Source organism: Vombatus ursinus, unplaced genomic scaffold (assembly GCF_900497805.2).
Source record: "Vombatus ursinus unplaced genomic scaffold, bare-nosed wombat genome assembly UNPS02014786.1, whole genome shotgun sequence".
Taxonomy (NCBI): domain Eukaryota; kingdom Metazoa; phylum Chordata; class Mammalia; order Diprotodontia; family Vombatidae; genus Vombatus; species Vombatus ursinus.
In genome coordinates this window covers 34,603,226-34,629,822 of record NW_020954564.1, presented here as the reverse complement: position 1 = coordinate 34,629,822, position 26,597 = coordinate 34,603,226, and the positions used below count along the sequence as shown (strand labels likewise).

Here is a 26,597-nt window from a genome sequence, read left to right as displayed (position 1 = left end):
CCAATGAGCAGAGGCGGATGTGTTTGACTCCAACTTTTCCCTGCAGGAGAGCCACTGTCCATTCTATGAATCCAAGCCAACAAAGAGTCACACACAGAGAGAAAGCACCAAAGACCTATTGAAATGTCCAGCCTCTTCTACCTACTTGGTTTCCCTGTGCCTTCTCTGCTGCTGATTCTGCTCCTTGGCTTCTCTGGTGAGTGGGGAACCTCAGAGAAGAAGAGGGAAAAATCCAGAGGTTCATGATACATCTGGACAGATCATTATGGCCTGGCAGAGAGGTTTTCTGGGACTGGTGTCACACCAAGGGCCTGCAGGGATAGTCAAGTGCTGAAAAGGACAAGAAGAGATGTGTTCACATAGTTGACATATAGCTCTTCTTTCTCTAGAATGTTACTCTCACACAATGGTTTCCTGTCAGGATTACAGTGAGATAGAAAGCCCAAGCAGTATTGTCTCCAGTTCTCAGATGGGAAAAATGAGATTCAGAAAAGTTGTGTTTATGGTTACATCGATGAGAAGTGACATAGCTGTCATTCGAACCTCAGTCTTCTTGACCCAAGTCTAGTGGTCATTCTGATGGGATGAGATTCTCCCATTGTTAGTCCTTCTGGAACTTTCCATAGGTTGGAAATCTTGAATGTTCTGTGTCAATAGAGGTGTAGGGAGGAAATGTGGTACAGTGACAAGAGCTAAGGACTGAGTGTCAGAAGGCCTGGAATTTAGCTCTGTCTCTGCCACTAACTGATGTGTTTGTTTGGGTGAATAACTGAACCTCTCTGCACCTAAAATGAGAGCTTAGCATTAGATAATAATAATATAGAACCAGTATTTAACATGTCTAAAGGGTTTTATAATTTTTAATGTTTTGACACAAAATAATTGTATAATATTACAAATGTTATCATTTCCATTTAACCAGTGAGGAAATGAAGACCCAGAGATGTTAAAGGATTTGTCTAAAGTTATATAACTCTGAAGTGGTACAACTGGAACTTGAATCTGCATCCTATGACTTGATCTTTGCAATTCATTTATCTGAGTATTTCTTAACTATTTATTATATGTAAAATTCTGGCCTAGGTGCCAGGGATGCAAAGATGTAAAACAACGTGGTCCCTCTGTGCTAGAAAGTTAACAGTATGTTGGGGGAGGAATATGACGCAGAAATAAAATAACATAACAAAAAGTAGAATGTGACTGGGGCAGAAGACATCCAGGTCAAGTGCTCCAGGGATATAAAAGGAAAGAGTTCCAATTACGAATCTTGCCTCAGGCTGAATGACTATCCCTGAGTCCCAGGCACCCGTCTCCAGGCACCCGTCTCCCCTCTCTCTTGTAACTTCTAGTTTTTTATAACTTCTCATCCACTAGTTTCTGCCATTCTCTTTCACACACCATTTTCTTTCCTCTGTTTCCGTGAATTCTGGATTCCCTGCTTCTTGGCAGGGTCCTAGTAACCATAGTCTCAAAGCTCTCTGTCTTTCTTTCTCTTTTGCCTGTCATCTCTTTACCATGTGACTCCAGATAATCAGCCCTAGGTAGAGACTGCCATGAAGTGTTCAATTTAAATCATCTCAATGAACATGGTAGATCCCAACTACAGTGGATGGCATGCAGAAACTGGGGACAGGAAGATGTGAGTTAAAAGCCTGCCTTAGTCAATTACTGTCTGTATGTTTCTGGACAAGTGACTTAATCTCTATGTGTCTCAGTTTCTACATCTGCAAAAAATAGCACCTATTCCGCATGGTTGCTGCGAAGATCAAATGAGTTGAGTTATTGAAAGTGTTTTGTAAATCTTAAATTGATATGTAAAGGCTGGTTATTATTACTGTTGTGGTTGTTATTATTACATTGAAGCACTATGTTCAAACCTGGGCTTTAAAAGATGACAAATGATACAGCCCTTACTTTCAAGAAGCTTATATTATACTAGAAAGGAAAGGTCACCTACCTACATGTGTATAATAAGGGTATACTGTGATAGAATAAGCTCCTTGAGAGATGGAGACTATTACAATTTTATCTTTCTATCCCCAGCACATTTGATGCTCAAGAAAGGCTAGAAGAAGGATGGAAGGAAGGAAGGAAGGAAGGAAGGAAGGAAGGAAGGAAGGAAGGAAGGAAGGAAGGAAGGAAGGGAGGAAGGAAGGAAGGAAAAGAGGGAGGGAGGAAGGAAGGAAGAGAGGAAGGGAGGGAGGGAGGAAGGAAGGAAGGAGGGAAGGAAGGAGGAAAAGAGAGATTCAAACAAAGAGGTCTAAGAAAATCCAAAGAGGGAGAGATCATTTTCAGGTGAAGGATTTGGGAAGAGTTCATGAACGATGTAGTAACTGAGTAAAAGCATGCAGAAAGAGAAAAACTTTAGCAGGTTGAGAAAAAGAAGAAAAACATTTCAGGCATTGGGATAGTCTGTGATGAAAGATGCATGGAACAAAGGATAGCAGAAAAAGATCAGAAAATAGCCAGTATGTAGAAGGCACAAAGTTAAATAATGTGAACTCAGGGTGGAATAATTGGAAACAGACTGTGGAGGGCTTCAAGTGGTAGATGGGGGATAGGGTGAAGAGGGTCTATTTTATGCTTGAGGAAACAGGGAGTCACATAAGAGATTCAATCAGAGGAATGTCTCAAACTAACCACAGTTGTTTCATGACCCACATCATACCTCTGCTAACTTAATATTTAACAGTAACTATCTGTATGACGTTGGGTAAGTTATGGCATTTCTCTAGGCCTCAGTTTCTTCATGTGTAATGGAGACGGAAAGGATTGGACTAAACGATCGCTAAATTTCCTTACAGCTTAAAATTCTATGATAGCAAAGACAGAAAACAAGTGTACATTGGGTGTTCATCACTGTGCTCACTCCCATTCACTTAGATCATCTCTCACCTCCCTGAAAGAGGCAGCTCATGACTCAGTGGGTAGAGCACTGGGCCTGGAGTCAGGAAGACCTAAATTCAAATCCAGCCTCAGATACTGCCTACCTGTGTGACATTAGGCAAATCACTTAAGCTCTGATTGCCTGACAAAATGGATCCACTGAAGAAAGAAATGGCAAAACATTCCAGGATTTTTGCCATTAAAACCCCAAATGGAGTCACAAAGGGTGAGACACGACAGAAACAAATGAACAACAGCAAAGCCTCCCTGACTCTCCTCTTGGGCATTTGCAGGTAGCTAACCTGGTACTCCTGTGATCAGGCTGGCATGGTGTGGAGTGGACCCCAGAGTCCCCTGTAATATCTGGATGGATCATCTCAGGCTGGTGGGGGAGGGAGGGAGCCCTCCAACATTATCCAACCCCAACAAAACTGGAACCTTGTTGTGAGCACATTGGCAGAGATAAGGATAGTTTATGTTACCTGTCACCCAAAGGGATGATTTTTCTAAAAAGATGAGAAAATCTTTTGTCATAAATGCTTTGTGAGTTGTACAGAGGTGTACTGATCTTCTCTTCCAATATGATACAAATAATCAGAGACCTCGAAGAGTAGAACAAAATTGTGTGAAGCAGCTTGAAGTATATATCATCTGGGGCACTTTGTCTGCTCCTGGAATAGTGCGCTAATTAAGGAAGCTATCAGTCAGCCTACCAAAGATGAGTTTCCATTTGAATACTTTTATTCAATCATGAGAAGCAATTATTTTATTTATTTATTTATTTATTTATTTGGTGAGGCAGTTGGAATAAAGTGACTCACCCAGAGTCACATAGCTAGGAAGTATTATGTGTCTGAAGCCCGATTTGAACTCAGGTCCTCCTGACTCCAAGGCTGGTGTTCTATCCACTGTGCTACCTAGCTGCCCCTGAGAAGGAATTATTTTAACTATCTGGGCAGTAGTTCCTAGAATATTAAAAAGAAAAGAAAAATAGGAGTGACATCGCTGGTTTCTATCTGAAATAAGAGGAATTTTCAAATAATGATAAAAACAGCAACAAGAATAATTAGAACTGCCAATTTTCATAGCACTTCAAAAGCTACATGGATTTTTTCATTTGATCCTCACATCAAAAGTTTGTGGTACTTACTTGAAGACTCATTAACCTCATTTTCCTGAGGAGGAAGGAGAGCAAGGGACTTCCAGGTGTTACACCATGATTATCACAGACTGGATTTGAAGCCAGGTCTTACTTGATCTAAGTCCAGTGTTTGCTGGTCAAAGAAGAGCATCAAACCATAAGCCTTTATTATGTGCTGACTGTGTACCTCACAGACAAAGGAAAAACAAGAGCCCTTACCCTCGAGGTGCTCCCACTGAAATAGAGGGAAACAACAGAGACACATGAAGACAATAAAAACATGACTAAAGTAAATACAAAGCCTTTGCTATTAACATAAAGTGAGATGGGTGTTGAAGGAGGGAAGACAAGAGGCCCCACATGGGAGTTGGTGCTTAACCTGAGCTCTAAGGTCTTTGCCCAACATCATCTCTGGCTCCAGAATTACAGGTCTTCTCCATGACTCCCTCTCAGTTCTCCCCAGACCCAGAATCTGGATGCTTCACAAATGACCCAAACTAGACACAGACACCCAGGCCAAAATCCTGGGAGACTCAGGGCAGGAAAATGATGTTAAAACCTATATTTTCTTGTAGGAGCCCGAGGCCAGGAGGAGTTCCTGGTTCTGCAGCCTAAGGATCCTGTGTCTGTGGCAGAGGGAGAGATGGTCACTCTGAACTGCACAGTACCTGGGATACTACCAGCAGGACCAGTCAAATGGTTCAAAGGGAAAGAGCCTCAGAGACAGGAAATTTATAATTTCAAAGGAGGCACCTACCCCAGGATAACTAAAGCAGCCTCATCTAGCAGCACCACAGACTTCTCCATCTCCATCAGCAACATCACTCCAGAGGACAGTGGCACCTATTACTGTGTGAAGTTCAAAAAGGGGAATCCTGACACAGAGGTTAAATCTGGTGGGGGCACCATGTTGTCTGTGATGGGTAAGTACAGAGCCCTGGGACTCCTGTCCTTGTTCTGCTAGGAATCCCAGGCCCAGGACTCTGTCCAGCGTGGCCTCTCTTTTGTTGAGTCTTTCTTGAGGTTGAGGAAGGAAATTAGTAGGACAAGGGAGGTTGCAGCTTCAGAACAAGGTACCCCAAACCTAGGAAGGTATGAAATATCCTGGCTTGGGCCTTAGGCCTCCATGACAATAGACCAGGTTCCAAGGTACTGGCCTTTCTTTGATCCATCCAAGAGACCTTAGCCTTTTCTCCCCAAGGTTTTCACCTTTCACTCTTCTTAACTTTCATTGGTCACTAAGCCCCATTCCAAGGCACTGGTCTCCTGGTGTTGGGGAGAATGATGGCCATAATACTTTGCTGCTTTGGTAATCCCTTCTCTAAACTCAGGCCATTATGATCAGAGAACCAGAGTTTGAAATCTTGGTGGTGGCACAATTATGGGAAGTTTTGGGGTCTTAAGAATGACCATCCATGTAGCAGTCTGGGTAGAAAAAATGAGGAAAGAAAGAAAAAGAAAGGAAATATAGGTCATGGAAATTTTGAATGTTGATGAACTGAGAGGTGATGGTATTAGAGGAGACATTAACATGTACATTAAAGTTCCCAGATATGAAGGCAGGGGTGGGTTGGAGAGAATGGTTGTGACCCAGGTGCTAAACTCTTTCAGAAATGAAGAACGATTTAAAGGTCAGTAGATCACATGAACAGGGGTATGGACAGTGTGATATGGCCAATTGGCTTGAACCTCCAAAGAAGAAAGGTTTCTGAGCCATGGTGACAGAGAATAGATCTGAAAGACAGTGAGAAACAAGTAGTATGCCAACTCCTCTTGGCTCTGTGTGTCAGGAAACATGAAAGAAAGAGGACCGTGTATTCTGGAGGATGTTCAAGGCTGTGGTCACTTCTGGAAAGTCAGGCTTTCATGTGTGCTAAATGATGTAAAACATGAAAAAGAGAAGGCCAGGGTAAAGGAAGGTTTGCTAATGATTGAGTGGTGGTGATGGAGCAGGGTACAAGAGGGGACAGAGAGAACAGAGGGCCGCGGAGGAAAGGTAAAAGCCAGCTGAGCCTTTCATCTTCCTAATAATGATCAACAGCAGTACCTTTCAGGCATCTCAGATTGGATTCCAGTAGACATCTTAAACTCACTCTGTCCAAAACAGAACTGATTATCTTCCCCTTAAACTTTTTCCCTCCTACCTTTCCTGTTATTTTAGAGGAGAGCACCATCCTCTCGTTCTCTCAGGCTCACAACCTAGGAATCATCCTGGACTCTGCACTCTCTCTGAACCCCTCATATCCAAGTTGTTGCCTAGATCCGTCACTTCAGCCTTTGCAACAACTCTCAAATATACTCCCTTCTCTCCTTTGACACTGTCACCACCATGGTATTATCCTCTACAGTAACTGGGAGATGGCTTTGGAAGAAAATAATGAGTTCGGTGTTGGACATGTTGAGTAAAATATGTGTACTGGACATCCAATTCAAGATGTCTGAAAGGCAGTAGATGTGAGATTGGAGATTAGAAGAGAGGTTGGGGCAAGAGAGGTAGATTTGAGTAACATTGGCAGAGAAATCATAATTAAACCCATCGATGCTGATGAGATCATAAAATGAAGTAATATAGAGGGAAAGAGAAGAGGGTCTAGGACAGAACTCCACGGAACACCTACAGTTAGAAAGAGTGATCCGGAGGAGGATCTAGCAAATGAGATAGAGAAGGTGTGGTCAGAGAGGTAGGAGGAAAACCAAGAGAGAGTGCCATCAAGACAACCTAGAGAGAAGAGAGCTTCAAGGACAAGAGAGTGACCCTGGCTGGAACAAGTATTTCAAAGTCTCTGCTTCCTTAAAAAGAAAAAATTAATTCAGTGGAATTATGATAAGGAAACTGCTTCCAACAGCCCCCCATAATGCTCCTCAGATTTATTAAAGTCATAAGAGCTTCAGAAGAGACCAAAAAGGCTGGTGGCATTTGTCCCACTTTACACCATCAATGACTAGTCTCCCTCTGGTTTCTCTATTGGTTCTTTTAAATGTGCGTGCTGCTTTCTTCTGTTTTTTTTAGATAGAGAAGTACAAAATGTAAATGAAATTTATGTAATTTCTGGATTTTTCTCTCTCTCCCAGAAGCCTCCAAAACACAGTCCCAGAATTTGAAGTTTAAAAAACAACACCAAATATTGAACTCTGAGATAGTATTTGAGTCTCTCTTTTCTGTAGCTGCTCTCTGAAGCTGGAGAGCCTGGTAGACCAAGACTACAAATACACTTTCTAAAATGGTTTCTATTTTTAAAACCTCTTCCTGACACTGGGAGTATATCAGCATATGCCCAGGTAGGAGAAGTCAGATGGGGTTGAGAAACTGGGCTGTGGCTTGTTCAATGACTGATATGATAATGACATGATAAGGACATGATAAAGACAATTCCAGTTTTCATTCATGTAGTACTTTAAGACTGAAAAAAGTTCTTTCATACCAGTTATTACATTTGATCTAATGACAGAGAATTATTTACCACAAAACTCTGTTTCCAGCAAACCCTTTGCCCCTTTGGTGTCTCGTCTCCATGAGAGAGCAAAGATCAACCAGACAATTAATTTCTCCTGTAACTCAACTGGCTTCTTCCCCAGAGACATCACCCTGAAGTGGTTTAAAAATGAGAATGAGCTCCCTGACATCTGGATTCATGTTTTCCCTGAAGGAGATAATGTTTTCTACAACCTCACCAGCACTGTGCAGTGCTGTCCAGTGATATTCACTCTGAGGTCATCTGTGAAGTTCATCACAGTCATTACATTATTACACATTCCTCTGCCTGGAAAAAGGAGATTGTCAGACATTATCTGAGGTCAGTGAGTCATGGCCAGGGACCATCCCCCAATCGACAATAGTTGCAAGGAGGAGGAAGAGGGGAAGGAGGAAGAGAAGAAGTAACAGGAGGAAGAGGAGGGGGATTAAAGGACTTAGAATTTGATAGGAATTTAGAGATCATTTAGTCCAACTTCCTTGTTTTGTGGCAATTGAAATTACTTTTCCAGGGTTAGGCAGGTAGCAAAGTGCTAGATTTGAAAGAAGATGTGGGTTCAAGTTCTGGATCTGTCACTTACCGAGGGCATATGACCTAGGGTAAGTCATTTCACCTTTCTGAGCTTCATTTCCCCATTTGTCCAACAGGAATAAACTTTATACTAGCTATCTCGCAACACTATAGTGAGGAAGTAATGAAGAACTTTGTGTCAGAAGTAAGCTATGATTATTTCTGGGTCAGGACAAAGAACTCTTAGCCAAAGAGAGGATTCAAGCATTAACAAAGGATTGGAATCAGTGGCTTCCACAGGTGAAAAAGGAAGTTATGGTGTTAACATGAGCATATATATTATGTGAAGGTTAATACTTCACACTTTACAGCAAAAGTAAAGTGACTCCAACTCCTTTGGGCACACGGGATTTTCAATACAAGTGTTTCAAAGAAGGCAATGTATAAGCCTCACGCTCTAGTCTTCTCCCTTTCCTATGCTCAACAAAGGTTACTCTGAAATATTAAATATCTAGTGGAGGACTGGCCAATAAAAGCCTAGTCTTCAAAGCATGCTTGGATTTGCCTTTCCTGGTGAGTTACATAAGAGTATGTACTGATGGTCCCTGCTGACTTCTAATCCAAAATGTGGCACTTATAAAGCCTTTTCTTTTCCATCTTTGAATAAGGTCTGGACTTCTGCAATAAGGAAAAATCTTCTAAGTCTTTCTAGCAGAACTGGAAATACCCAGGACTCATAGGTTGATAAGCATGAAAAGTAGTGATGCACCCATGGATGTGCTGGTAAATGTGTAACTGTTTCTCTCCCACAAGTCACACTTTTAAGTTTAATCTGCATTATCAATATTTTGTCCTTCACTTTCTTAAATTTAGACAATCAACAAAAACATTAAAGCAAGATCTGAGTGATCATTTGACAACCTCTGAGGTGAAAATGCTTACTCTGAACATTTAACAACTGGCTCTCTCAAGGAGGTCTGAGATGTCTCCACAGCCCTGGATCCATCCTTCATGCTGGATCACCCCTTCAGTCCTTGCTCCTTTTACTTCTTTTACTAAATGAGGAAGAACTGTTTTCTGCTGGGTTGGGAAATAGTGCTTGTGCAATCCTGCCTACGTATTCTTGGGGGCTGTGTGAAATATGATACCTGAAAGACTGAACAATGCTCGAATGGGCTCAAGGCATTGGACAACTTTCATCCTCAATGGACTGCACTTCAATTGCTAAGCAAAGATCTAGCAAATGATTACAATGTTTCAATTTGCTCTGTACCTTGGTCCAGGACTAAAAAGACCTAATGAAGCAAGAGCTAACCTCTCTCAAGTACTGTACTCTTTTCTCAAGAGTGTAGCAATTGCTTAGGCAATGATCAACATCAGGCTCCTTCCCTGGAGCAGGGGTTTACCATTCTGGGATGCTAATATTGCTCAGTGCAAAAGAAAAATGACAAAATGACAAAAGATTACAAGAAATCTTTGGTAAAGTACCATATTGTCCTGTTGAAATTCACTAATTTCAAGGTAGAGTCAAGATGACAAAGTAGAGGCAGCACCCCAGCCAAACTCTCACAACAGTGTCCTCCAAACAACTTTAAAATAAGACCCCAAATCAAATCCTGGAGCAGCAGAGCCAACAAAAGTCAGCGTGAGACATTTTTCCAGCCCATCACAACTAAGGAGGTCAGCGGGAGAGGTGTGTGACACTGAGATACGGGCTGGCCCAGAGCACACTCAGAGGCAGCACCAAGGGAGGCCCTTGGAAGTGTGGCAGCAATGGTTTAGGAAACTCTTGGCCCAGAGACAGTATGGAGGCCATACAATCTGTCAGAAAGAAATTACAGGAGATCCTTTGCTAGCGCCAGGTGCAGGACCTGGTACTGTTTAGCACCTCTACTGCTCCATACCCAGTTCTGGGCCATACGTCCAGGTGGAGGGGAGCATTTGTGGTCAGTCACAAGGGAGCTGGAGCTCTGGTTGCAGTCCCAAGGCAGAGAGGAGCACTAGGACTTGCTGCTGCAGAAGAACAGGGGACCTTGTCACTGTTCCAGGGCCAGGAAGAGTGTTGGAACTTGTGGCTGCAGGGGAACAGAGGCTCTTCCTGGGTAAAGACTAGGATACAAATCAGAAGAGCAGTGACCCTATCTTTCCCTGAATCATTCCACCCTGGAAGCTCCAAAAACTTGCAGACCCCCAAAATTCACTCTGATAGCAAAGAAAGAAAAAGCCTGAAGCTTTTGAAATGCTTCCTTACTCCCCAAGTGAGCAGAGCAAAACTTTAACACACAGTTCAAAGTCAAGAAACAGTCTGGAAAAATGTGAAAACAACAGTAAAACAATTTGACCATAAAAAAGCTGCTACAGTGGCAGGGAAGACCAAAACATAAACTCAGAAGACAACAACAGAGACAGAGACAAGATGGCAGAGTAGAGGCAACAGCCAACTCTCCCGATATTCCCCTCCAAACAACTTTAAAATAATACCTCAAATTGAATTCTGGAGATATAAAGCCAACAAAATGTCAGGATAGGCATTTTTCCAGCCTAAGACAACTTATGAGGTCAGCAGGAGAGGTCTGTCCCACTGGGGTGGGCCTTGAAGGTGACTATGACAGTGGAAGCAGCAGCTTCAGGAGCTCTCAGCCCAGAGATAAGGTGGTTGAACAACTGGTGAGAAATAGATAAGAGGGGCTAGTTTTCTGGCACTGAGTACAGCTGGTGCTGATTGGCAACACTACTGCCCACAAGCAGTTCTGGTTACAGCTCCAAGGCAGAGAGAAACACTAGCACTTGCAGCTACAGAGGAGAAGAGAATCTGGTCATAATCCTAGGTCTGAGAGGAATACTAGTGCTTGTGGCCATAGGAGAGCAGGGGACCTGGTCATAATTTCAGGGCTAAGAGGAGCACTAGTGCTTGTGACTATAGAGAAGCAGAGACCCTTCCTGGGGATAGACTAGCACACAGACCAGGAGAACAATGATCACACTTCTCCCCAGGTCTTATACCTTGGGAACACCAAAAATTTGCAGACTCTCAGAATTGACTTTGAAAATGGCAGCATGGAAAAAACCTGAAGCTTGGGACAGTGCCTCCTCATCCCACATGAGCAGAGCCCAACTTAAACATAAAGTTCAAAGGCAAGAAATAGGATAGAAAATGAGCAAACAACAATAAGAAAAGAACTTAACCATAAAAAGTTACTGTGGTAGTAGGGAAGACCAAGACACAAACTCAGAAGAAGACAATAATATGAAAACAGCTAATACCAAAAGCTCAAAGCAGACTGCTAATTGGACCCAAGCCCTAAAAGAATTGCTGGAAGAGTTAAAGAAAGAGATGAGTGGTAGAGGGAAAATTGGGGGAGAAATGAGAGCAATGAAAGAAAATTATGAAAAAAGAATAAATAGCTTCATAAAAGAAGCACAAAAATACTGAAGAAAAGAACATTTTAAAAAACAGAATTGGCCTAATGGTAAACAAGGCACAAAAATTCATCGAAGAAAAGAACTCCTTAAAAAGAAGAACTGGTAAATTGAAAAAGAGGTGCAAAATCTCACTAAAGAAAATAATTCCTGAGGCAACTAGATGGTGCAGTGGATAGAGCTCTGGCCTTGGAGTCAGAAGGACCTGAGTTCAAATATGGTCTCAGACACACAACAGATGACACTTACTAGCTGTGTGACCCTGGGCAAGTCACTTAACCCCAATTGCCTAGTAAAAAGAAAAAAAAAGAAAGAAAATAACTTCTTAAAAATTAGAATCAGCAAGTGGAAACTAATGACTCCTTAAGATATTTAGAAACAATAAAACAAAGTCAAAATAATAAAAAAATTAGAAGAAAATGTGAAATATCTCATTGGAAAATAGATTGAAAAGATCCTGAAAAGAGATCAAGAGATAATTTAAGAATTATTGTCTACCTGAAAGCCTAGGCATATTTCAAGAAATTATCAAGGAAAACTGCCTCAATATCTTAAATCCAGAGGGTAAAATAGAAACTAAAAGAATCCACCATTCACCTCCTGAAAGAGATCCCAAAAGGAAATCTCCCAGGAATACTATGGTCAAACTCCAAATTTCCCAGGTCAAGGAGAAAATATTGCAAGCAATCAGAAAGAAACAATTCAAATACCATGGAGCTACAGTCAAGATCACTCAAGATTTAGCAGCTTCCATGTTAAAAATGTAGAGGGCTTAGAATATGATATTCTGGAAGGCAGAGGAACTAGGAACTAGGAACTAGGATTACAATCAAGAATAACCTATCCAGCAAAACTGAGTATAATCCTTTGGGGGGAAAATGAATATTTAATGAAATAAAGGACTTTCAAGCATTCCTGATGAAAAGACCACAGGTAAATAGAAAATTTAACATTCAAACACAAGACTCCAGAGAAGCATAAAAAGGTAAACATGAAAAAGAAATCATAAGGGACTCACTAAGTCCCCTAACTGTTTACATTCCTATATGGGAAGAAGATACATATAACTCCTAAGACTTTATCATTCAGTAATGGGCAATCAAAGTATCAAACCATCTTGTGACTTTGGACAAAAAATTAGGAGGTGGTGGACAATGCTTGAACCTCATTCTTGTCAGAATTGGTTCAAAGAGGGAAGAATTTCTATACATACTTAATTGGGTAAGCAGGTAGATAGATAGATAGATAGATATAGATATAGATATAGATACCTTACTCAACCAGGAAGTAGGAGGGAAAAGGCATAAGAAAAGACAGGAGTGATAAAAGGAAGAATGGACTAAAGGAGGCAGTGGACAGAAGCAAAACATATTTTTGAGGACAGCAATAAAAAAAGAGAGAGAAGGATAAACAGAAGAAAATAGGGTAAAAGGAAATACAATCAGCAATCATGACTATGAATGTGAATGGGATGAACTCACCCATAAAATTAAAGAGGATAGCAAAGTGGATTAGAAACCAGAATCCAACAATATATTATTTACAATAACACACTTGAAAACAGAATGACACATATCCTCATTGGTCCTCTAGAATTGTGGATGGTCACTGAAGTGTTCAGAGTTCTTAAAAGTTTCAGAATTATTTGTCTTTTTAATGTTGTTATTTTGAAAATGATTCTCCTAGTTCTGCTCCCTTCACTCTGAATCATTCCAAATATATCTTCCCAGGTTTCTCTAAAATCATCCAGCTTCATATACTTACTAGCTTTGTGATCCTGGGCAAGTCACTTAACCTCTGTTTGTCTCAGTTTCCTCATCAACAAAATGAGGATATTAGCACTTAACTCGAAGGGTCGTTGTGAAACATCAAATGAGACAACATTTGTAAAAAGTGTTTAGCATAGTTCCTGGCACTTAAGTGCTATATAAATACTTATTCCTTTCCCTTTTCCCATCCCCTTCATCATTTCTTTTTAAAATATTTTATTTATTTCATTAAATATTCTTAATTATGTGTAAAAAAAAATTTTAACATTCACTTTTTAAAATTTTGATTTCCAAATTCTCTCCCTCCTTATTTTCCCTCTGACACCCCTTGAGAAGGCAAACAATATATCAATTATACATGTGATGTTATGAAAAACATATTTCCATATTATCCATGTTGCAAAAGAAAAAAACACACAAGAAAAAAATAAGAAAAACAAAGAAAGTGAAAAAGTATGTTTCAATCTGTACTCAATTCTCTCTCTGGAGGTGGATAGCATTTTTCATCATAGGTCCTTTGGAATTGCCTTGGATCATTGTCTTGATCAGAGTAGCTAAGTCTTTCACAGTTGGTTATCATTAAAATATTGCCATTACTGTGTACAATATTCTCCTGGTTCTGCTCGCTTTATTTTGCATGAATTCATATAAGTCTTCCCAGGTTTTTCTGAAACCAGCTTCGTCATTTCTTACAGCACAATAATATTCTATCATATACTACAATTTGTTCAGTCTTTCCCAATTGATATATACTCCCTTATTCTCCTGTTCTTTGATACCACAAAAAGAACTGTAATGAATATTTGGGGTCCTTTTCCCTTTTTCTTTGATCTCTCAGGGGTATAGGAAGTATAGAGTAGTGGTATCTATGAGTATAGACAGTTTTTCAAGAAGTTTAGTGAGAGGAGAGACATGAGATCACAGAATTGTGGGCCTAAATCTGGAGGAGGTCTTAGAAGCTTTTTAGTCCACGCCCTTCATTTTATAGATGAGGAAACTGAGGCGAGGAGTGGGGGAGGGTGTTGAGTGACTTGTATAAAGCTATATGAGTAGTAAAAACCCGACAGCAAATTTGAACCCACATCTTCTGACTCCAAAGGTGTGTTCTTTCCACAGGTTTTAGAAGCTCCTTCTTAGTATTGAGGAAACATAAGGATATTTTCCTTCCCCTGACACTCTCAACAAAAAAGTACTTTATATAAGTGAAGTTTATGGCATTGATAGACTCGTATTCTTGCCATTTTCTATTATATTTATAGGTTTGGTTTGTTTGTTTGTTTTTTTGGGGTGGTTTGGAGGCAAACAGGGTTAAGTGACTTGCCCAGGGTCACACAGCTAGTAAATGGCTGAGGCCAGATTTGAACTCAGAGGCGCCTGACTCCGGAGCCGGTGCTCTATTTTACTGTCCCACCTAGATGCCCCATATTTATAGTTTTTAAAAACCTTTTTTTCTGAAAGGGATAGAGTATTAATATGAAGCCAGGTAGCAGTAATTTGAAGAAGCAACTAAGACTGGGCATTGGTAATGATTCTTTTATATTTGCTTGGTATTTTTACTAATTGTTTATTTAGAACTTTTATTTCATTGTGTTTATTAATTGTTTCTATGTCCAGTCAAACCTTCTGTACCTGTGGTGTCTGGCCCCAAGGAGAGAGTAAACAGTGAGCACATGGAGAATTTCATTTGTAACTCGATGGGCTTCTTTCCCAAAACCATCACCTTGAAATGGTTTAAAAATGGGAAGGAGATCTCTGCCCAGTGGACCAAAGTTTTCCCCCAGGACAATAGTGTCTCCTACAACATCACCAGCACTGTGAAGCTGAAACTAGAAGCTAGCGATGTCCACTCCAAAGTTATCTGTGAGGTGAATCACAGCACGTTACAATCTCCTCTTCGAGGGACAAAGAATTTGTCAGACATTATACGAGGTGGGTGAATCCTTGTGCTGGGCACATTCCCTACTTCCTAACCTATGTTCCCTAATTGGTTCTGGGGCATAGGCCTGACCCCCATTAGATCACGAGCTCCTTGAGAGCAGGGACTGTCTTCTGCCTTTCTTTGTATCCCTAGTTCTTAACACTGTGTCTGGTACAGAGCAGGCCTTTAATAAATGCTCTTTGACTCACTGGCTTGACAGAATTACCCAAGAAGGTTGACCTTTGTCTATTAACTACTAAGCCCAAATATAATTTTCTGAGGTTCAGCCCTGGGAACTGGCTTCCCATACAGCCTTAACCCTTACTCACAGCATCCCTGAGCCTGCCTCTTGAGATCATCCTTTAAACAATAGAGATAATGACAGCTCCTAATCCACTGAGAGCTCACAGAGCTTTCCTCTGATTGTGTAAATGCAAGTATATTAACAATCCCTATTTTACACAGGAGGAAACTCAAAGTTTAAACATTGAGATTGACTTCCTGAGGTCACCACCTTGTAAGTTTGGGTGGCAGACCTTGAACCCAGGTCTTCTGATTCCAAAACTAGTAATCCTACCATGATACTCTGAACTTGCTTCCCAATTCAGCAGCTGATACTGGGGTTCTTGGCATCACCGGAGTGAGACATATGTCACCAAGGCTTCTGTCCTGAGAATGCCAGGATGGAGGAGGACAAGGAAGAAAAGAAGTATGGAATAGTGAAGGAGGAGTCAGGAGACTTGGGTCAAGGCTTGCCATTGGCCAACTATTTGATGCTGGGCAAGACATTTAGCCTTTCTGAGACTTTTCACATTATAGGGCATAATAATATTCATCTTACCTATCCCCAAAAGGGGGCAGCTAGGTGGCACAGGGGATGGAGCACTGGCCTTAGATTCAGGAAGACTCATCTTCATGAATTCAAATCTGTCTTTAGATACTTACTTGCTGAGTGACCCTGGGCAACTCACTTAACCCTGTTTACCTCAGTTTACTCACTCATAAAATGAGCTAGAGAAGGAAATGGCAAACCACTCCGGTATCTTTGCCAAGAAAACCCCAAAGTGGGGTCACAGAGAGTCAGACACAACTGAAATGACTGAACAACAACAATCTCCCAAAGTGATGGAGAAAAAGATGATATATAGATAAAGATATACCTGTATATACACACACACACACACATACACATACACACACACACACACATACACACACACACACATATAAAGCTTTAGGAAAATGTGAGCCATTGTTATTGGTAAATTAGAATAATGAAGGAAAACTCATTTATTGTGTGCTTACTATATTCCAATTTCATATGCCCAACTGAGGAGGAAGGGGTGGCCCACATAAAAGCAAAGACAGTGTCTGCCCCCAAAGAGGGTTACATTCCAGTAGGGGAGACAACACTTATAGGGGAGGCATAGCTAGAATGGGAGGGATAGTTGCTTTTCAAACATTAAAGTGAAACCTTAGGGCACCAAGTTCAATTGCTTAAGGTGCCAGCACTGGCTTCCTTCATGCCTGAAATGCTCTCCCTCCTCTGCACTGATTACTGATCTCCTTGGCTTCCTTTAAGTCCCAGCTAAGATCTCACCTCCTACGGGAAGCCTTCCCTGTCAATTCTAGTGCCTACATTGCTAATTATTTCCTATTTATTTTGTATATAGCTTGCTTTCTACATATTTGTTTGCTTGTTGTTGCTTTCATTAGATGGTAAGTTCCTTGAGGGCAAGGACTATTTTTTGCCTCTTTTTGTATCCCCAGCATTTAGCACAGTGCCTGGCACATAGTAGGTAATTAATAAATGTTTATGGATTTATTGATTGAACTGAAAAGAGGAGGGGATTGGGATAGAGGATATGCCTGTTAGTTTGATTGTGGCTGGCAAGGAAATGACTACAGGGTAGGAATTCTAGGCATGGAAGAGTTTCATCTACTTGGCATCATGAGTGGCTGGCATGAATAAGGGGAAACAAGGGAAGGCATTTATAAAGCTCCTACTATGTGCCAAGAACAGTACTAAACATTTTACAAATATTATCTCATTTAATCCTCATAATAAGCCTGTGAGGTAGGTATTGTAATTATTCCTACTTTATAGGTGGAAAAAATAAGACAAAGAGACTTGCCCAAAGTCACACAGTTAGTGAGCACCTGGGGCCAGATTTGAATTCAAGTCATCCCGTCTCCAGTCCTAGTGCTCTTTCTACTACATGTCTCATGCCCACACAAAAGGTTATAGTATTAAGAGAAGATTTGAACCATAAGCCTCAAGGGGTGAGGAAAGGGGTGAGTTTTAGCATTGGCATACGATTGGGCGACCTCAGACTCCATTGGATACACAGGGTTTCCAATGGAAATAAACATATCAATCAAGGCACTGGGTAAGCGGTTATACTCATTATCTTCCTTGCGAAGATTAATATCAAAGATCTTATAGATACAGAGGGTAAACTCTATCTTAACAAAGGTAATTGACCCTAAGATCCCTGTAAGGATCTGCCCAAAGATTGAGACAAAGGAGACAAGGGGTGATAAATGTGGAGAGGGTTCCTACCTTTGCTTGAGTGTTTTCATGTTTCATGTTATGCAGAGGTCCCTTCAAAGGTGAAAAAAAATTGAGTTAGGAAAGCGGCATAAAAATATTTATACCACATGCTGCCCAGAGACATCTGGGTGATGCAGTGGATAATGTGCTAGACTTAAAGTCAGGAGGATTTGAGTGGCTTCAGACACTGCAAGCTGAGTAACCCTGGACAAGTCACTTAACCTCTGCCTCAGTATCCTCCTCTGCAGTTAGGGATAATAATGGTACCTACTTCCCAGGGTTGGTGTGAGAACCAAATGAGATAATATTTGTAATAAGTGATCTGCAAATTTTAAAATAATATATAAATACTAGCTCTTACTGTTGTATGAAGCGTTCAGGTTGCTCTGTGTCCCTAGTTTACACTGATTCCTACCTGCTTTCCCAGGCCATCACCCCTGCTCTGGTCTTGATTTTTCCCTCTCCAAAACACCTTTAGTTAACCTTACACCGTGGTTAACCCTCGAAGCCCCTGACCCACTGTCCTGTCATTGCTCAGCCTTTTCCAAACTCCATCCCTGCATTTTTCGCATCCTCTCTACCTTCTCTACCAGTGCCCCTATCCTACGAGCACCACTGGAAGACGTTACTCAGCTGTGCTGTCCGGGACATTGAGTATTTCCCAGTCTCCACTTGGCACTCTCTACTGCTTACAAATTCTTTTCCTGTTTGTTGATCAGCTCTATTGTATTCCATCTTCTCCTTCAGTCCACCTGTACTATGATATGATCTCCCTGTTCCCATTCAGCAGAAGACCTTATTTCATGCTTCACTGAAAAAAATTTAAGCCATTCCTCATGCCATTTCCATATGTCAGATCACCTTAGCATCACCTCCAGACTCTCCTCTGTACCACTCTGGCAGGACAAGCTGGCTATGCTCCCTGCCCAGCAGCAAACTTCCTTCTTGTGCCTTTGATCCCATCCCCTACTGCCTTCTCAGGAGCTTGTTCCTTTGATCACACTCCCTCTCCCTCCTGAATTTTCAGCTTCTTCTTCCCTGCTGACTCCTTCCCTCCTGTCTTCAAACACGCTCCAATCTCTTCCATTCCAACAAACCAAAAAAACTTCATTTGACCTTACCATCCCCTCAAGCTATCATCCCATATCTCTTCTTCCTTTCATAGTCTCTGTACTCTTTCATAGCCAAACCCAGGGAAAAATATAGTCTCCTTGCTTCCAATTTCTTTCTTACCTCTCACTTCTCTACTTTCAGTAGTATAATTCTAATTATTAGTTTTCCTTAGTCACTTATACCACTCTTCCCCTGTTTCAACCTTACCACCTCTCTAAAACTGCTCTCTCCAGTGATCTCTTTATAGCTAGATCTGATAGACTTCTCTCAGTCCTCAACCTTTTTTTGACCTCTTTGCCGTATTTGAACTATCAACCACACCCTTCTAGATACTCTTCTTCCTGAGTTTTTGTGGCTCTTTTCCTACCTGTCAGACTGAACTTCCTATTCTCCTTTGCAGGTTCATTCATGTCTAGCCATCCACGCATGGATGCACCCTAGCACTATCCTCTTCTATCACTACATTCTCTGTTAGTGTCCTTCTCCACTTGATGAGTATGGGCCCAACCCAAGACCTTTGCCCCTTGCCCCAAAAAGAATTTGGTTCCCATTTGTCTACAGGCCCCAGAAAACCCTTAAACTTTTAGATTCCTTATTGACTCCCCTTATCTCCCTTTGAAAGCCCTAGCCCCACCTTCTGATCCTTTCAAACTTCTTCCTTCCAGTTCCCTTCATTATCTATTCCCATTGTCTATTCAGTCTCTCAGACCTTCCAATCGGAATTCTCACCTAGACCCTTTTCCCAGCTCCTCCCCCCTCCTCTGGCCACCCAAAGTTACTTTAGTGTATATAAGATCCACCCTGGCCCCCATTCAAACACTGAGACTTTCTCATGCCCAAAAGGCTGAGACTTTCTCATGCCCCCTCATCCCCATGGGCGTTACTAATGTTCAGATTCCTTAAGAGTCTAGCCTTTATGATTTATCTCTAATAAACTTTTTCTCTGGCTGGAAGAAGATTTGGGTTGAATTCATTCAGGCAGGGCCCGCATTGTGGTCTTGGGGTTCCAGCACCCCTAAACCTCTAGACCTCATCACATTTCTGTGAATTTAACTATCATCTCTATGTAAACGCTTCAAAAACCTACATGGCCAACCTTCATCTCTCTCTAGTCCTGAATCTCCAGTTGCCTACTTAACATCTCTTCCTTGGTGGCCCACAGGCATCTCAAATTCAACATGTCTAAAACAGAACTCATTACCTTCTTCCTGGTGCTACACCTCCTCCTAAGTTCTCTTTTCCATTCTTCTAAGCACCAGATTAGCAACCTGGGAGTCACCCGTGGCTCTTGCTCTCTCTTGATTACTGTATGCAGGACTATACGTCCTCCATTATGCCAAGGCTTGCCAGTTCCACCTCCAAATCTCTTACCTTCATCCCCTTCTCTTTTCCAGTGCTTAGCACAATGCCTAGCACACAATAGGCACTTAATAAGTGTTTATTGATAGGCTATTCTCTCTACTCATACCATAACTACCATAATCCAACTCATCACCTCTTACCTAGTCTTTGGCAGTAGCCTCCTATAATTGGCTTCCCTCTCTCTACTCTATTCCCTTTTCCAATCTATCCTCCAAAAAGCCATGAAAATGATATTTCTATAGCACAGGTCTAGCCATTTTACTCCCATTGCACAAGAAGCTTCAGAGGCTCCTGATTGCCTTTATGTTGAAATAGAAACTCCTCTAATTAGCATTTTAAGTTCTTCCTAATTGAGTTCCAGCCTAACTTCCCCAGTGGGTTGCATATTAACTTTCCTCTTGCATTTTTTGCTCCAGCCATACCCGGCTATTTGCTGTTTTCCATACATTCCATCTTTAACCTTTGTGCTGCCCTCCATCATTGTATTTATTTTGTAGGTATGCCGTATTTACTTCTCTGTGAATTTGTTGTATTCCCCTTATAGAAGGTAAACTTCTAGAAGGCAAGGGACTGTCTCACTTTTGTATTTATAGCCAAAGCATCTAGTGCAGGGCCTAATATAATAGGTGCTTAATAAAAGCTTGTAGGTTGATTGATTGACTAGAGGAAGGGTGTGGCAAGAGCTAACATCTGTGAGAAACTAGACTCTCATCTCAAGTTACAAATGCCTCTAAGGACTACCTAGTCATACTTGGCCACTTCTCCCAAAGAGCCAAGTTTCTGTAGATAGAAATAGTCGTAGTGATTGATAGCTATTAGTCTAAGTGCTGAGCACCTACTTCCTTATCTAGTTTTCCCATGATTGGTGTCTTCAAGTGTCCCTGGGATTTGCTTGCCCTCAGCTGATGCATACACAAAGCCTTCCCTTCATGAATGTAAAACATAGTGTAACCCCCTAGGTTTAAGAACCATTCAGGTCAGTCTGCAGCCTTGACAGAGAAGACCAACTCCAGGTTGGACCTCACATGTGCTATGGAATATCCTGAAGACAAGAAGAGAGAAGCACAGACTGGTGCATGTACTCCCTGTGCCTTTGGCTTTGATATCACATCATAACTAGATCAGCCTCCTATGAGCATGAGCTGTGTCTGTTTTCCTTAAGTCCTAAACAGCCTGGTATAATCCTAGAGAAGGGGGTTTTTTCCTTCTCTCTTCATCCCTGAAGAAGGAGTTCCCCTTAGCTACAAATTTATATATCCTATGCTGATGTTAGGGAAAGTGGATCACAGGAGCTGGAACAGGAAACTTAGTCTCCCATGTCCCTGAAAATCCAGTCCTTGAATCGCAGTGTAAGAAACATGTTACTATCCATACACTCAATGAAAGCAGCCCAACTGAATAAAGTTTGAGCTTTGGGAAGGAAATGGGCAATTGAGGGAGAGGAATAGACTCCATCCTTAGTGGTTTTCAGTCAATTCAAGTCAACAAACATTTGAAACAAATGATGTGCAGGACACTCTGCTTAGGTGTTAGGAATACAGAAAGAAAAAAACAGTCCTTGCCCTCAAGGAACTTACAATCTAATGCGAAAATCTATTGCCCCTGATGTTAGGGACTCCCCAGTTAGGCCCAAGGACACCTACTATCAGGGTAGAGACCTGGTCCTCATTTGTTCCTGCTCCTGTCCCTGTGGCTCTGTGATGGTCCAAAGGTCTGGAGCCAGACAGGTCCTCACTTGGTTAACCTAAGGGCTTTGCCTTTTCTTCTAGTTCTACCTAAAGTGAATGTTTCTTCTCAACTATTTGCCATGAACTACAACAACATCACCTGTCATATAATGGAATTCTACCCCAAAACTGTGAGTGTCATCTGGCTAGAGAATGGCTTCACGATTGTGATAGGGAAGACATCTAAACCCACAGAGAACAAAGATGGCACCTATAGCCTCAACACCTCATTCCTGGTAAATGTGTGTGGTCAAAAGGAAGGCCAGGAGATCACTTGTCAGGTACTGCATGATTCCCAGCCTCCAATCAGTGCCAGTAAAACATTTATAGCCTCATCTCTTTCTGGGACTATGGATAAAAAAGAATCAGGTGAGTTCATCTTTGCTTTCATAAGGAGACTCTAGCTCCCTGCAGCTCAATTTGGAAAGAATCAGAATAGGTTCAACCCTGTGGGTCCATTTAGACCCAATATGGATAACCTGACCAGGGATGGTGATGAAATTGTTGTTGGTATCATCCCTCACATGGGTACAAGAGTTTTTAACTTACAAAACTCTTTCAAACCCATTGCTTCATGCGGTTCTGCCCTGTGGCAGGGCAGCAGCTAAGAAGTGACTTGCCGAAGGTTACACAGCTAATAAGTAACAGAACCTGGACTAAAATCTGGGTCTTTGATCCCTCATCCAGGGTTCATTCCACTATTGCAAGATATTAGCTAGAGAGTACTGGACCTGTAACTCAAAGGATTGTTATACAGATCAAATAAGATAATACTGTAAAGTATATAGTCCAGTGCCTGGCATATAGTAGGCACTTAAAAATGCCTCTTTCTTCCCTTCCTTTTTGGGGTAGGAAACAGAATTCACTGATGTCATTGTCAAAGGTCCATTATAATGGTCTTTATTGCAGCTTTAATACTTAATTCATTACAGAGAATTGAACTAGCCTGTCACATATTATTGTATGGTAATTCAAAGTAGCTAGGTGGTGCAGTGGATGGAGTGCTGGGTCTGGAGTTATTATAACTTGAGATCAAATCCAGCCTCAGACATATACTAGCTGTGTTACCCCTGGGCAAGTCATTTAACCTTAGTTTACCTCAGTTTTCTCAAATGAAGATAATATTAGCATCTACCTCCCTGGATTTTTGTGAGGATCAAATGAGAATATTCCTAAAGTGTTTAGCACAGTGACTGAGACATGGGCTATATAAATACACTATATAAATGTTAGCTATTATTATGTTATGTCTTTGAAAGGGCGTAACCTTTTAGCCTCATAACAACTCATAAGAGTGTCATCCTCTCTTTGCATAGGTTTTAAGAACCATACTCAAAACGAACACAATTACGAAATACTTTGCACACAAATGAAAGTACCTGAACAATTGAAGAAATATTTTGCTCATGAGTAGGCTGAGCCAATATAATAAAAATGACAACTCTACCTAAATTAATTTACTTATTCAGTGCCATACCAATCAAACAACTAAGGAATTATTTTATAGAGCTAGAAAAAATAATAACAAAATTCATCTGGAAGAACAAAAGGTAAAAAATATCAAGGGAATTAATGAAAAAAAATGGGAAGAAAGGTGACCTAGCTGAACCAGATCTTAAACTGTATTATAAGGCTATAATCCTCAAACAATCTGGTATTGGCTAAGAAATAGGGTGGTTGATCAGTGAAATAGATTAGGTATACAACACACAGAAATAAATGACCATAGTAATCTGCTGTTTGATAAACCCAAAGATCCAAGCTTCTGGGGCAAGAAGTCACCATTAGACAAAAACTACTAGGAAAAAAAAAAACTAGAAAGCAGTCTGGCAAAAATTAACCATAGATGAGTATTCATACCATATACCAAGATGAGGTCAAAATTCGTACGTGATTTAGACATAAAGGATGATATTATAAGCAAACTAGGGGAGCAAGGAAAAAACTACCTGTCAAGTCCAAGGACAAGAGAAGAATTTATGACCAAACAAGAGATAGAAAGGATCATAGTAGGTAAACAGGATAATTTTGGTTATGTAATTTAATGGTTTTTGCACAAACAAAACCAATACAGCCAAAATTAGAAAGAAAGCAGGAAACTGGAACAGTGGGGAATTTCAGCAAATTTCTCTGGTAAAGGGCTCATTTCTCAAATATATAGGGAACTGAGCCCAATTTATAAAAAATACAAGCCATTCCTCACTTGATAAATGGTCAAAATATATAAACAGGCAATTTTCAGAAGAAGTCAAAGCTATCAATAATCACATAAAAAAAACTCCAAGTCATTATTGATTAGAGAAATGCAAATTGAAGCAACTCAGAGGTACCATCTCACACCTATCAGATTGGAAAAAGGGTAAATGTTAGAGGGGATAAATGCTAAGGTCCAGGGGTTGGGCAAATATTACAGGGAATGACTGTCCTCACCCCATTACTTATGTGACCTTACATTATACTATTTCATTAAATTTGATTAATTGTGGCCTCTGCCTAGTAAAAGTAAATATATTAAGGCTCATCAGGTAGCTTGTCATGAGAGGATCTATGTGATCTGGAAGGTGCTCCCAGATGCTACACAGATGAAGAAAGTGAGACCAAGGGAGCATGAGTGAACTTCCCAAAGTAGTCCTGGTAGTTAAGTGACAAAGCTGGGATCTTCTTTTGATCTCTGGATTTGAACAACATTATAAACTGTCACCCTCATCTCTTTCTAAGAACAGGGTATATAAGCCAGTAGGGTCACATAAGTAATGGGATGAGGGTAGTCATTCCCCGTAATATTTGCCCAAGCCCTAGACTTTAGCACTTAGCACAGTGCACGGACCATAGCAAGCACTTAATAAATGTTTATTGATTGATTAATTATTGATAATTGACCTAAGGATAACTCTAGGAGACTAGAAGTCTCCAAGATTAGCTGAGAATCTAGGGACTGGATTAGACACAAGTGGTCTCAAGGTAGGAAAGTAGATAGATTATCTGCCATCAGCTGCTCACATGCCCTCCCCACCACCCACCTCTATATGATTGTTCCTTTTGTCACTTTAACCTTCAGGGCAAGGACTTTCTGGCCAGCTTTTTGTAATCTTCCTTCTGGGACTGAAAGTGCTATTGTTGTTCAGCGTACCCTGGCTCTATGTTCTCAGAAAGCAAAAAAAAAAAGGTAAGATGGGGGTTTTAGCCTGCAATTGATCAACTGGGAACTGAGGGAGGAAGGCCCCATAACTTAGTCACCACCAGTCCAAAGATGCAGCAAACTATGCCTCACCATTGTGGGTCAGGCATTTCAGTCTCAAAACAGTGGCTTGCGGGACCTCATTAAGCCATACAAGGGCTCCTAGATTTCCCAACAGTTTCCTGGGATCCTCACAATGGCTGCTGGCTGTCAACAGAGACATTTTAACGGAAGGATGGGAGATGGAAAGGCCAGATTGGGGCAGAGATGCATAATGGGTGGGGCAGGGGGAGGGGAGGTCAGGGGGAGTTCATGGAGAATCTGTTCTATCTCTGTTCTCTATTTCTTCCTACAGTTTCAGAGGCTGCCCACTCTGTCTCATATTCCTCAGCTCCAGATCCTTAGCTTCAGCCTCCTCCTGCCTTCAATCTGGGTGCTGACCTAGGCTTGGAAACCCAAGAGATAAAGTGTTCTCCACCCCACACCCTCCCCTGAAAAGTATCCTGCAGCTCCCAGGTGTTTCTCCTCTTTGGAAAGGACAGCTGACCCCAAATTCTCCTCTAGGAGCCTCTGATCCAAGAGCTGTGCCTGAAGAAGAATGTGGCAGGCATCATTCTGGGCTTGGCCTCCCAGCATGGATCCACACTCCAGGGCAGAAGGGAAGGGACCACTAAGCCCTGATTTCTGAAGCTTTCACTACGTTTCCCATCAGCAAAAAAGAGAACTATCCAATTGCAGAACCCACACAACCATTTTTCATAGATATCTATGGGTTTCTCAGAATGGCCAACGCTCCTCATCTTTCAGTATTATGTCAGTTTTATTTCCCAATATGATCTCTCTCCTCCCACCCACCCAGATATCCATCCTTTACAACAAAGAAGAAAAAAGAGGGGGAAAACCTAGTTCAGCAGAGCTAGCCAATGCATAAACCAAAGCTGACAGTATTTGTAGCACTCCATACCTACAGTGCCCCCACCTCTGCAAAGAATGGAGGGAGGTACTTTCTCATATCATTTCTTCAAGGTCAAGTTTGAGCATCGAAATTACACAGCATTCACTTTCGATCTGCTGTTATTGTTCTCTCCATTTATAGTGGTGCAGTCATTATGTATATAGGATTAATTCTGTAAGCCTTTCCATGCTTCTCTGTATAGTTCACATCCTTTGCTTTCCACATTGCAGAAATATCATTACATTTATGTACAACAACTTATTTGGACATTATTTCATTTTCAGTTCTTCACTTCTATAAAAAATGCTTTTAATAAATATTTTGGTCTTGACTCCCTTGGAATATATGCCTAGCAGTGGGATTTCTGATTCAAAGAGTGTGTACATTTTAGTCACTTTCTTAAGATAATTCCAAATTGTTTTCCAGAATGGTTGGCCCAATATGAAGCTCCACCAACAATGTATGCCCTCTCCAATCAATTATTGTTATCTTTTGTCATCTTTGCCAATTTGGTGAGCGTGAATGGAAACTTCACATTTGTTTTAATTTTAATTTCTTTTGTTATTAGTGATTTGGAGCAATTTTTCCTAT

The 26,597-nt window shown here is 41.2% G+C and overlaps 1 protein-coding gene across 2 annotated transcripts; it reads left to right on the top strand.

Annotated features, from left to right (window-relative positions):
- Positions 1-26,597, top strand: LOC114047104 (signal-regulatory protein beta-1-like). Of its 2 annotated transcripts, none has more exons than XM_027867834.1 (6): positions 1-196; positions 4,603-4,950; positions 14,814-15,128; positions 21,916-22,242; positions 24,932-25,036; positions 25,405-26,597. In XM_027867834.1, the coding sequence occupies exons 1-6, from the start codon at positions 124-126 to the stop codon at positions 25,494-25,496; spliced, it is 1,260 nt and encodes a 419-aa protein (XP_027723635.1). In that variant the 5' UTR covers positions 1-123; the 3' UTR covers positions 25,497-26,597. The 2 variants fall into 2 exon arrangements, with proteins under 2 accessions (XP_027723635.1, XP_027723636.1); XM_027867835.1 differs by having other exon boundaries at positions 24,932-25,039; positions 25,407-26,597.

What these genes read in the sequence shown, in the direction of transcription:
- LOC114047104 (XM_027867834.1), top strand. Translation starts at nt 124, where the DNA reads ATGTCCAGCCTCTTCTACCTACTTGGTTTCCCTGTGCCTTCTCTGCTG. An exon ending in CACCATGTTGTCTGTGATGG is followed by an intron (nt 4,951 to 14,813) that starts GTAAGTACAGAG and finishes TTCTATGTCCAG; the next exon opens with TCAAACCTTCTGTACCTGTG. An exon ending in TTTGTCAGACATTATACGAG is followed by an intron (nt 15,129 to 21,915) that starts GTGGGTGAATCC and finishes CTTTTCTTCTAG; the next exon opens with TTCTACCTAAAGTGAATGTT.